Raw genomic sequence first — 12996 nt, 5'->3', positions numbered from 1 at the left:
AGAAGTCTTCATGGATTGGATGGATGGTTTCCCATAGAAGGAAAATACTCCTTAACCCTTGATGCTTTAGTAAAATAGAACAAGCTTTAAAAATTACTAACAGATCCACCCCCAAAGTGGTACGTGCTCTAATTAAGCATTTTTAATTTTATGGCATGCCTTTAACATTAAATTGAGATCCTTCTACTGAGTACCCAATACACTACCCAAAGAAACTTTGAACTTTTATAAAATTGAGCTCCATATAGGAAGGAATATGACACATGACATTCAAATCCGTTTTCTACGAAAAAAACAGGAACCCTATCTTGTGCTGACAGCTGAACCCGGGGTGTGGAAACTTTGCCGGTGACGTTTGGATACAATTGCATTCCAACCGCCCCTTTGGTAGGATTTTTTCATTGATTTTTACCAGCCATTTAGTTCCTATGATCGCTCGTAGCATATCACATGCAGGTGATTCCATAATTTTGCTCGCGAGTGTAGTTTATGCACATTATTCAGCATTACCGAAAGCGGAAACATCTGACTCAACGATAGCGTCATGTCGAAAGACGTTCAATGAAATAGAAAAACATTTAAGACTCTTGGAGTCATTAGGAGAAGATATGAATCATAATCATCTATGTCATCTTATATTCAGCCCTGAAGATCTTAAGAAACACGTACTAAGAACCACGACTACTATGCGACCGCTCGGTCTGCTGTCGCCCGAGCCAAGTGGAAAGCGAATGGGGCTGCGAGTGTGTGCAGTCACGTCGCCGAAATGGACGCTCTTCTAGAGGTGGATTTATTCCTTCAGAGACCGGAGTCATCCGTATTGCACAATCGGTGTTAACGGAGTATAATATGAGATGGGCTGAAAGCTATTGGGTTGAGATTATTAATAAATACAAAATACGTACGGATTACGCGTTATTTCGTGAATGCAGGGCATATGCCGCTACTTTGACACCCAATCCAAGAATGGATTTTCTTGATACTTACGCAATTAGACCTGATCATCGCTTTCATAAAGTGTTGCTTGGTCGCGTTTCAGAAACGATGACTTTTGGCCTTGTTAAGTCGTTCGAATGGCTTAACTTTTTCGCTTTCTTGAGTGGGAGGTAAATGTAAAGAGTTAGAATACATTGCTAGCTAGTGAAGAAAAGTAAAGGGAGTCCCTTTCGTGTTAAACGAGGCGATAATTCAATTGTAGAAGATCTGCAGCTTTTCTACAACATACAGAACATTATTGAGTGTTGTTTGAATATCTGCGATTTACGCTTTTCCATTTGTAGGAGTGACTTGGAAATGTACACTTCTAGTCGTGACGGTAATCAGCAACATAAAGTAACTCTGGATAGTGTTTTAGATGGGGGTTCTACCAAGCCGTCTCTCCTAAAGTACGTTGTGTGGTAATTGCGTTGTAAGCTGGAACGTGTAGGACGTATGTCCAGAGAAAATAACGCAAACTGAAACGCTTAACTTCGCTTTATCTAGGAGTTGCAAATAAAATAATCTCAAGACGACTCCATAAATGAAATAAGAAAAGAACTAGTATGGTCCAGAGAAAATAACGCAAACTGAAACGCTTAACTTCGCTTTATCTAGGAGTTGCAAATAAAATAAACTCAAGACGACTCCATAAATGAAATAAGGAAAGAATTAGTATGGTCCAGAGAAAATAACGCAAACTGAAACGCTTAACTTCGCTTTATCTAGGAGTTGGAAATAAAAAAAAATAAAAGACGACTCCATAAATGAAATAAGGAAAGAATTAGTATGGTCCAGAGAAAATAACGCAAACTGAAACGCTTAACTTCGCTTTATCTAGGAGTTGGAAATAAAAACAAATAAAAGACGACTCCATAAATGAAATAAGGAAAGAATTAGAAAAAAAAGATAACAGCACGAGAAGACGCCAACAGGATCACTCATGGGAGCAGCACGAAAGAAGCTGGAAATTACACTGTTGAGATTTTAGGAAAATTATTGGAAAACGCACGTTAGAATGATAGAACCTCAAAGTTTTCTTCAATCATCTCATTCTTAGTTTCAGGATTTTTGATCAAACATTTTTGATCATTGATTCGAAGTCTCTGTTGTTTTTTCTTTGCACCGTCGTTCTTTCAGCGATAGTGGAAGCGAAACCAACACCAGCTGAATATACCGGTACCATAGTTTTTAACACATAGACGAAATGACAAAGATGCCTTAATAGGGAAGCGCATTGGTGAGTTGTCCCAACAACAGGGAGCAAACAGCCGACATCGGATCACTAATCAATGACCACTTGTGAAATGAATATGTTTTTTTAAATATTATTATTGTCCATGTAACACGAACTTAAAGTTTCTGATAAAGCAGTTCAAAGCATTATGATAACAAAAGTCATCTAACAATACTTTCCAATCTGGAGACCATATTTGAGGAACCGAAAATGGGAAGGAAAAAGGAAGAATAGTTTAAACATTAAAATCTCTCACCGTCAAAAACAGTACTTTCATGCAAGATTTGGCATTTTTAGTGAATGCTTTAGGTGTCCCCACCAGGCAAGGATGCCTAGACACTTGTAGAAAACTTCTCAAACATCTAAGTCAACCTTGGGACACAAGCCTCATCCATAGCACAATCTCATAAAGAAGTTACTATTAATGTGGCGAACATGTTTGTTACTTCGCGGTGGCCAATATTTACAGCATTCAGATTAAGCCTGTGCTGGTTTGTCCATGTAACAGGAACTAAAAGTTTCTGATAAAGCAGTTCAAAGCATTATGATAACAAAAGTCATCTAACAATACTTTCCAATCTGGAGACCATATTTGAGGAACCGAAAATGGGAAGGAAAAAGGAAGAATAGTTTAAACATTAAAATCTCTCACCGTCAAAAACAGTACTTTCATGCAAGATTTGGCATTTTTAGTGAATGCTTTAGGTGTCCCCACCAGGCAAGGATGCCTAGACACTTGTAGAAAACTTCTCAAACATCTAAGTCAACCTTGGGACACAAGCCTCATCCATAGCACAATCTCATAAAGAAGTTACTATTAATGTGGCGAACATGTTTGTTACTTCGCGGTGGCCAATATTTACAGCATTCAGATTAAGCCTGTGCTGGTTTGTCCATGTAACAGGAACTAAAAGTTTCTGATAAAGCAGTTCAAAGCATTATGATAACAAAAGTCATCTAACAATACTTTCCAATCTGGAGACCATATTTGAGGAACCGAAAATGGGAAGGAAAAAGGAAGAATAGTTTAAACATTAAAATCTCTCACCGTCAAAAACAGTACTTTCATGCAAGATTTGGCATTTTTAGTGAATGCTTTAGGTGTCCCCACCAGGCAAGGATGCCTAGACACTTGTAGAAAACTTCTCAAACATCTAAGTCAACCTTGGGACACAAGCCTCATCCATAGCACAATCTCAAAAAGAAGTTACTATTAATGTGGCGAACATGTTTGTTACTTCGCGGTGGCCAATATTTACAGCATTCAGATTAAGCCTGTGCTGTTTTGTCCATGTAACAGGAACTAAAAGTTTCTGATAAAGCAGTTCAAAGCTGTTTAATGCATTTGTTACTCACTGTTGTTATTCTATAGGGCACACAATTTAAACATCACTGCACTTTTGATTTACACCTTTATTGCTAATTAATACACTATTTCACTACTCTTGTATTGCTGCTACTTTACTACTCTTGTTGCTCAAAACACAAATATGATTATCTCAACATATGGCTCCTATAGCCTTACATTTTAGCGTGAAGTAATATTCAACTAACGCCATCTATCGGCTGGTAGGAAAAGTTCTCAAAAAACCTTTAATTAATTTAGACATACCGCCCATCAAGGACTTGTCCTTTAAATAATCAATTAACATTTAAGTGATTTACGACTCAAAGAAAATGTATTGACAATTCAAATGTTAAGTTGTTTACTCAACTAAGGTGATTTAACGATTAAGACAAGTGAAATCTATCACATTATCTAAGTTCGCTTAGCACTATAATGACACTGAAATTGATACTAAAAACAAAGTGATATTGTTAGTTAGTAAGTACACAATGAATGACGTATTTAGATTGAGAAACGACATAAAATCAATTAAGTTTAACATTGTCTGCAAAGCAAAATACAACCAGGTATAAGTGAACTGAACAATTAAATAAAGTAAATTGATTTGACAACTCAGTACATTGTGACGTTGCAAACAAAGCACAAACTAAATGACTAACTAAAATTTAACTTGTTAACAAACAATGTGTTGAAAATTACAACTAATTAAAGCTAACAATCAAAAACAAAGAGATTGAACACAGATTTAGATTAATCTCGCGAAATGTTATGATAAAATACAACTCAACTAACAATGTTACTGATGAGGTGGCTGCCGCCCATCATGACAACTATAAGGATACATAACATTTTGAAGTAATTTAGATAAGATGGCACAATTCTGATTTGATTAAACTCTGAATTTTTAAACAATTGCACATTTTTTATTTTATTTTGTAAAATAAATTTTAAATCATTGTATGCTAGTGATAATATTCTTTTCTTCAGCTTCTCTGATGAATCTTTGTGTTCTATATAAACCAATATTTCTCATGTGACAGATCCAGTATCATTTGAGGTTTGTTATGCAATGTTTTTTCATGAGTATCCTCTACTATCAACTTGATAAGATGTCTCTTGTCGTAGCGTACCTTTAGGAATGTTATTGATTTAGTAGCTCTCAAAAGTGTTTTTTCATCTATGAAAGAGTGAAGAGGGTAGATTGTACTTTTCTTTCGTACATATCCTCGTTTTAGGATCTTATTCAAGCCTTCGTAAACTTCTATTTCTTCCGACTTTTTCAAGTAATTTGGTAGCGAAATCTTCATTTCATCAATAGTTATAGGAACTTTTAGTTTATTTCTCTTTTCTTTTTTCTTTTTAGTTAGTGTAAATAACTCTCTTGGTAGTATTAAGATTTTAGTTGATAGTAATTCGTTCTCTGTTTCTTTTCTCGTTTCAGCTTCAGCTAAATTCTTGGATGTTTTCTCTGCTTTGTGTGTGGAGACGTCTGGTTTGTTAGGATAAATTATATGATCTTTCGTTCGTTGTTTGTATTCGATTATGTTGATGATTTCAGAGACTCGGTTGTTCATGAAATTCGTGCAATAATTTGGCAAACCTTTCAGCCATGTTAATATCACACCCGAGTCACTCCAAACGTGAAGATCATAATATTTGAATACGTTTAAAATTCGGACCAACTCGTATATTAATTTTGCAACCAGAAATCTATCACAAAGTTTTAATCTTACAGTAGTTAATTTCTTTTGTATTGATGTGACCTTTATGTTGGCGGTAATCGAACTCATGTGAATTTGGTCTCCAGTGGCATGAGCTGATTTAGATGTATCATTTGAAGCATGCAGTTCTCGGCTAAAACTATCTATCAGTTGAATTTTTCTCAGAATCTTAAAAATCTTCATTCTAACTTGCTCTTTCGTTATTATTGTATCATCCCATTCTAAATTTACTGCATGTAACTTTTGGAAGTGATTTTCTAATACTCTTAATAGCTTACTCATTTCTATGTAAATAACTCCTTCTACAACTTCTTCTCTAGATCCATGAGTAGCCATAAGATTGTCAACGTTAAATTTAATTTCCAAACCCTTTTCTACAGCGATTGCAAAATTATGTTCTTCGTCTTTAGTTATTTGTTCCGAATACCTTTTATCTAGATAAGGTTCACCAACTGTTGCAAATTTTGAAGTTAGTAATTTGTAGTGCTGAACTGGCTGAAAAGAATTATGTTTCCAGAGTAAACGCTGATATTTTGTATCTCTTTCATGTACTTTCACTTGATCGTACATTTTGTCTTCCCTTATTTCAGCGTGTTGATGGACAATTTCTGCTGCAGAATCTTTTGTCTCTTTATTATTTTCTATGAGTTCTATATTTGAATTTAAAGTGATATCTTCTTCCTGAATTTTTTGATCTTCTTCATAGTAATTGGAATTTTTCTTTAGTTTTCTTTCTATAGAATGAGATCTCTTTAAAGCCTTGAACTGTTTTTCTTCATAATCAGGTGTTTCTTTCTCTAACGGCAGTACAACGTACCGCCCATCGTTAGCACTCATAGCCGTTGATAAGTTTCCTGATTTAATTTCTTCTCTAATTAGATTCTTGTGATAATTATTATTAAGTTCTGTCCCAATCTTCGGAAATTGTTTACGTTTGTTTTCTACTCTTATTTTGAGGTGCATGTTAACTACTCTTTTACTGTGTGCATTTGTATCATTCGACACTTCTCCTGATATTGTCCATCCAAAAATGGTATTTTGTGCAATTAAGTTACCTTTTGGATGTTTGATCATGCCCTCAGTTAATATTTTACTGTACACTTCAGCTCCAAGCAAAAGATCAATTTTACTTGAAGTTGCGTAGCCTGGATCAGCTAGAACTAAATCTCCAAATTCTAGACAGTCAGGTGATGTAAGATTACTCGACGGAAGTACCCACGAAAATGATCTCAGCACATATGCATCTACTTGGATTGATTTTTCTGGGTTCTGGCGTGATTCGACATGGAGAGAAACCATGTACTTAACTCTCGTTCCACCAGGCCCTAGACCTGACACCCACGCATTGACCGGTGAGCGCTTAAGTCCAAGCAGTTGAATTGTAGCTTCCGTGATGAATGACGCCTGTGAGCCCTGATCTAAAAGAGCTCTAATGTGGTGCTCACAGCCGTTCTTTGCTCTAGTTTTAACAAGCGCGGTGGCCAGTAGGACTTCGTTAGGTTGTAGTTTCTCTTTCGCAAAGTTAGATATGATTCTCGTCTCAGTTCCCAACGAAGTTGATGATTGCGCATGTTTCTCAGAATTGTTAGTGTCAAGGTGTAAGTTCTCAGTAGTACTCAGAAAACCTTCTTGGTCTCTGGCCTCTTTGTTGAAGTGCAATAATGTGTGGTGTTTTCGCCCGCATTTTTGACAAGATTTTGCCAGCCTACAATTTTTCACTGAATGAAATGGAGCCAAGCAGTTAAAACAAAGTCCCTTGGCTTGTACGAAGTCTTGTCTTTCCTTTGGTTGTTGCACACCAAATTTCTTACAAGCGTAAAGGTGATGATTTTCTTCGCATAGTGCACAAACTGGCTCTTTCTTATTCTGATTGTCAAGTGTGGTATGAAATGATTTGGGTTTTGATGCTTGGTTACTCTGAACTGGATGTTTGGCCTTATTAGTATCAATCATTTCTAGCGCTCGGAATCTAGCTTCTAAAAACTCAGCAAGTTGACTCCACGTGGGCATTTCATCAGGTGCTAAATGGCTCATTTGGATTTCCCACTGCTTATGAGATTCAACATCTAATTTAGAAACCACTAAGTATATCAAAATTGAATCCCAAGATGTGACTTTAATACCCAAGTTCTTCAATTGTTTCAGACAGCTCAATGTTGTATCAAGAATAAGTTTAAGTGCACTAGCCGACTCATGACTCGTTTGTTTAATGGAAAATAATGATTTAAGAACAGCGTTGCAATTGAATCTCTTGTTGTCGTATCGCCTTTTTAATAGCAACCACGCCTCCTCATAGTTTGCATCAGTGATAGTTAAGTCGCGCAATAAAACTTCAGGTTCTCCACTTAAGCAACTCTTCAAGTAATGAAGTTTTTGAACACTCTTTAACTTGCTGTTGTTGTGAATTAAACTATCAAATAAATCATGAAAAGATTGCCATTCATTATATTTTCCACTAAATGAGGGTAGTTTAATCAAAGGTAAATGTACTTCATCACGCGCTGAACATGATCCAGAGTTAGATATTGAAACAGTTTCAGTGTGTTTTGTAGGCTTAAATTGCTCGAGTTTATTTTTTAACAATGATTTGTAGGTAGTGTAAAGTTCTTCAAATTGCTCATATAAATCTTCTGTAAAATATGCTAAATCTTTTCTTGTGTCTTTAGTAGCCTGCGCCACTATTTGTCGATGATCCAACTTAAATTCGCTCCACAATGTTTCTAAGGATTCTAATCTAGATTCACTGTAACCCTTAGTTTGTCTCTCTTTAGGTGTCTTTTTGTAATTTTTATCAGCCTTCATTAAGTTTTCAAAACGATCTTCTTGAACAAGTATTAGCGGATTCATTTTTATTTGTAATTTTTTAAAGCACTAAGTTAACACAATACTAAAGTTCAACAAAAATAAAGTCCAGTTGTATCACAGAAATAATTTAAAAATGTCCAAAATACTTAAAACTTGATAGTGCAAACATTACTAAATTGTCCAGTTAGTAGCTTCAAAGTTCATTTAAGTTCTAAAAACGAAGTCACTATTATGTTCAGAGACTAAGTCCACAAATGATTAAAAAGTTCTCTAAGTTTATTCACAAGTAAATGTTCAAAGTTAATTTAAATCGAAATTTTTCTATGTGTTTACACGACCGTTTTTTTCTAAGTCCTTTTGAAGCGAAATTTAGTTTAAGTTTTTTCACATACGAAATTTTTCTAAGTTTTTTCACAGATGTAATTTTTCTAAGTTATTTCACAGACGAAATTTTCTAAGTTATTTCACAGGCGTTATTTTTCTAAGTCTTTTTCAACACGATTTTTACTAAGTCTTTTTCAACACGATTTTTACTAAGTCTTTTTTCAACACGATTTGCACTAAGTCTTTTTTCACTGATATTAACTTAAGTTCTATTACTTACAGTTTATTCCCGGGTTTCGGCACCATATGTTTAATGCATTTGTTACTCACTGTTGTTATTCTATAGGGCACACAATTTAAACATCACTGCACTTTTGATTTACACCTTTATTGCTAATTAATACACTATTTCACTACTCTTGTATTGCTGCTACTTTACTACTCTTGTTGCTCAAAACACAAATATGATTATCTCAACATATGGCTCCTATAGCCTTACATTTTAGCGTGAAGTAATATTCAACTAACGCCATCTATCGGCTGGTAGGAAAAGTTCTCAAAAAACCTTTAATTAATTTAGACAAAGCATTATGATAACAAAAGTCATCTAACAATACTTTCAAATCTGGAGACCATATTTGAGGAACCGAAAATGGGAAGGAAAAAGGAAGAATAGTTTAAACATTAAAATCTCTCACCGTCAAAAACAGTACTTTCATGCAAGATTTGGCATTTTTAGTGAATGCTTTAGGTGTCCCCACCAGGCAAGGATGCCAAGACACTTATAGAAAACTTCTCAAACATCTAAGAGCGAGGCCCCATTAGTGCGTTGCGCTGCGCTGCGTCGTCACTGCGTCGGTTTCCATATATTTTTTACGACATGACCCATTAGGGTATAAACTGCGTTAAGCGTGCCTCTCGCGTGTCCATACAAAAACGACCCGCGCGTGCCCATGCGCGTGCACACGCTCGTGAGCCCGTCGCGTGATACTTCCGTGCAATGGGGCACGCATGCACGCGACGTGATCACGCATCACGTTGGACGGGTCCACGCGCGAAGCCCGCTAGCGGGTGCACGCGCGTGCTTGTTCAGTTGACAGCGCTATCTCGAACCGACCGCACGCGCGTGCCCGGCCCATAACAAAAAATGACAAATTTTGATACAGAAAGGGTAATTGTTGAAGTTCAGTGTCGTCCTGCCATATGGGACCAATCAAGCGAAATATTTAAAGACCGGGACGCTAAATCAAAAGCATGGCTAGACATTTGTAAAGTACTGTTTGAAAATTTTGATGACTGGAGTGAAGCAGAAAAAAACATACAAGGTAAGTACCTACACTCTTTTTTTATTTTATAATAACGTAGGTTAGGTAAACTATTCTTTGCGCCTAATTTTTATTTTTAATAATCTATGCAATTAGTTATATATAATTAGTTATTTCAATTGTATTTGTGTCAATTAAATGTTTTCAACAATTAATCCAACTATAAAATTAAAACTCGGAATATTTACAATAATTTACCTATGTAAATATAAAATCATGCTTATATTCAAAACTAGTGCAGAGATACTGCGTATTTCTGAACATTGTGAAATTCGTGTGAACAATGTCCCATAATATTGGTATGGTTTTATATAATTATTGCTCGATAAATTCCAAAGTTCTTTCTTTCGGCCACGCGGTCGCCGCCATTTTGCGCGTCACGAGACAACCAGTATGTTCACGACTGCGAGCTTCACACTACTTCACACTATCGGTGTATTTAGGGTTCAAAATCATTTTAGGGCAGAAACAGTGGATCGGTAGGTAAATAAATAAAACAATTATCAACTAAAATATTTATTATATTGGTTTTAGAATTGGGCTAGTAACTTTGTAAAATAAGCGTGCGTTTTGTAGTTTTGTAGGTTTTTCTTTGACATCTCTCAACTTTAGTTTACAACAATCTAAGTTATTTGGTTACATCCTATGATTTTATATAACTAGATTAGTTATACGCCCGCTTTCAAAGGCAAGAGCAATGGAAGGTAATTGCCTACCATGCAGTTAGTCACGCTCCAATCGGTGTCGCGTCTACATGTGTTTGAGTACCAATAATATTTTAGTAAAAAAGATGCCTACTTGTGTTTTTAGACACTGTACAAACTACACATCACTGGATGTGTAATGAAAGAAAAAAAGTTTCATTTTATGCGTAATTACATAACATTTTACCTATTTAATGTAAGAATACTGAATTTCTTATAATTTTCGACTGTCATGGCGGCGCAACTGGTTACATCCGATGAATTTAACAAATAAAATCATTAGGTATAAAATGTCTGCTATGCTGCTGTCAAAATATGCCTGCTATGTTAATAAAAAATGTGTGGTAAAAAACCGTGAAAATTCAATTATTGAATGTACATAAATTATAAAAAAGCCTTCAATAAATACTGCGATCTTGCCATGACAGCTGTCCGTCTGCAACGAAATAATCTGCGAAGCTATCGCGTAATGTATACGAATCTCTGTGGGTATTTCCAATTAACCCCCGAACTGAACGTATATGGTCTGGTATAATGACAATATCATGAAAGTCATTAATTTGACTTCTTGATCTTATAAAATTATGCAAAATACAAATTGTTTTAAGAAAACAAATTGCTTTGTCTTTTCCAACGTTCAATGGACGATGGAGTATGCGAAATTTATTAGCCATGATACCAAATGTACACTCAATATAACGTCGCGCTCTCGTTAACCTATAATTGAATATTTTTTTTTTGTAGTTTAAATCGAGAGCTCGAGCATATGGCCGCATGACATGGCTAGATAACCCAAATGCTTCATCTCCTACAATAATATAGGGCAAAGCTGCGGTTGCAGCAATGTTGGTTGGTTTATCATTGTGTATTACGGGCAATGCTTTGGCAGGAGGAATATCTATTAAGTCATTGTTGATTTGTTCGTACAATCGGCTTTGTGTGAAAATTGCGGAGTCAGATTCTTTACCCTGCACTCCCACGTTTATATAGGTAAACTCATAGTTGGCGTTACACATTGCAAGCAGTACAATAGAATAGTAATGCTTATAGTTGTAATAGAGGGAACCACTATGTGGAGGTCTTATAATGCGTATATGTTTTCCGTCTATTGCACCTATGCAGTTAGGAAACTGGGCTTGCGTTAAAAAACCTTTTTCAGTCTCTACCCATAGCGCACGGGAAAATTTTGGTATACATTCTTCCTTTAACCTTTCAATTATAATTTGACAAACTTCTGTTACTATTTTTCTGACCGTGGTTAGTCCTGTCTGATACGCCAGATGAATATCGACGAAGGTATGTCCACTAACTAAATATCTGTAATAAAATAAAATACCTGTGTTATTGTTTCAGTGAAAAAGCTGCAGCAAAGATGGAAAACTGCAAGAGACACTTATATAAGAGTGAGGTCTACTAAAAAAAAACTTAAATCAGGCTCCGGTTCCAGGGCAAATAAAACATACGTTTACTATAACATGCTGTCATTTTTAGATTCAAACTCGAATACTCAAGGAGAAGAATCGGCAGACAATTTTAATCAGTCAGTAGAGCAAAACGCGTCACCGAGAACTTCACAAAATAATACGATTATTGAAGAAGATTTGATTAATGTACCTAGCACCAGCTCCAGCGTTACCAAAGAAACACGATCTTCCAAGAAACGTAAGTGCGAATCGCCAACTGATTTCGAATTAGAGTTGTTAAATTACGTGAAGAATAACACTGCAGATAATATGGACGAAGACTTGAATTTTTTTAAGTCATTATTACCAACTGTAAAAAAATTGAGTTGCTTTAAAAAATTATTATTTCGTACGAAAGTATTACAAGCTTTAATTGATATTGAAAAAGAAATGATTATTACCATTGATGACCTTTCATTAACGCAAAATACGGTAACGAATGATTTAGAATCCTTAAATGTAAGATCAGATACGAACAATGAATAAATAGGTAACAAGAAAGACTTTGAAGATTTGATTAAGACTGTTTAATTATTAAGAACAAAAGAAAGAGAAGAACATGAAGAACTATTTAAGTTAGTAAAAAGCGCAATTTTATATTTATATTTTTCTGGTCTCATGTGCAATTATTATGATATACAAGGGCATTCGCCAAAAGTTTACAAGCCTTGAGGTGTCATGTTCATAAGGAAAGAAACGGGGTCGATTCGGACACTTTTATCTTAAACCCTATTTTGGGGTCAAATAAAAAAGTGTATCAATAGACCCCTTTTTTACTTAATGGACCTTTTTTTTGAACCTACTCATAACATTGCTCCTTCATATGTCCTCTTCTTAAATTTAATCTTTTATGTAGTAAACTGTGATTATGATTGTGATGATAAATAAGAATTTAAAATAATATTAGTACCCGATCTAGTAATAGAAGGGAATAATTAATAAGGGAAATATTCATATGTAAAAACTTGCAATCAATATGCGTCATTATAATTAATACTTTGTAAGGTAGGTATATTATTATAATTAAGACATTTAGACTTATTGTACTGTTTTAACTGTTATTGTGTTTTTTTATTTTAAACTTGAACCTGTGA

General features: G+C 35.2%; 3 protein-coding genes across 4 annotated transcripts in view; 1 reads left to right on the top strand and 2 right to left on the bottom strand.

Moving 5' to 3' along the window:
* Positions 1-12996, bottom strand: part of LOC123878575 (protein ANTAGONIST OF LIKE HETEROCHROMATIN PROTEIN 1-like) — a 151832-nt gene that overhangs the window by 44722 nt on the left and 94114 nt on the right. The gene's annotated exons all lie outside the window — the stretch shown is intronic.
* LOC123878568 lies at positions 3550-9365 on the bottom strand. Of its 2 annotated transcripts, none has more exons than XM_045925842.1 (2): positions 9296-9365; positions 3550-7347 (listed from the first exon to the last, which is right to left on the bottom strand). In XM_045925842.1, exons 1-2 carry the CDS (start codon positions 9363-9365, stop codon positions 4571-4573), a joined length of 2847 nt encoding a protein of 948 aa, XP_045781798.1. In that variant the 3' UTR covers positions 3550-4570. The 2 variants fall into 2 exon arrangements, with proteins under 2 accessions (XP_045781798.1, XP_045781797.1); XM_045925841.1 differs by lacking the exon at positions 9296-9365 and adding an exon at positions 8425-8976 and having other exon boundaries at positions 3550-8354.
* LOC123878584 lies at positions 9558-12605 on the top strand. Its single transcript, XM_045925857.1, has 2 exons — positions 9558-9735; positions 11793-12605. Exons 1-2 carry the CDS (start codon positions 9558-9560, stop codon positions 12386-12388), a joined length of 774 nt encoding a protein of 257 aa, XP_045781813.1. The 3' UTR covers positions 12389-12605.

The sequence above is a fragment of the Maniola jurtina genome, chromosome 26 (assembly GCF_905333055.1).
Source record: "Maniola jurtina chromosome 26, ilManJurt1.1, whole genome shotgun sequence".
NCBI classification, from domain to species: domain Eukaryota; kingdom Metazoa; phylum Arthropoda; class Insecta; order Lepidoptera; family Nymphalidae; genus Maniola; species Maniola jurtina.
The sequence above is the reverse complement of the archived record's forward strand: the minus strand, read 5'-3'. Positions and strand labels throughout refer to the sequence as shown.

What these genes read in the sequence shown, in the direction of transcription:
- LOC123878568 (XM_045925841.1), bottom strand. Translation starts at nt 8,128, where the DNA reads ATGAATCCGCTAATACTTGTTCAAGAAGATCGTTTTGAAAACTTAATG.
- LOC123878584 (XM_045925857.1), top strand. Translation starts at nt 9,558, where the DNA reads ATGACAAATTTTGATACAGAAAGGGTAATTGTTGAAGTTCAGTGTCGT. An exon ending in AGCAGAAAAAAACATACAAG is followed by an intron (nt 9,736 to 11,792) that starts GTAAGTACCTAC and finishes TTATTGTTTCAG; the next exon opens with TGAAAAAGCTGCAGCAAAGA.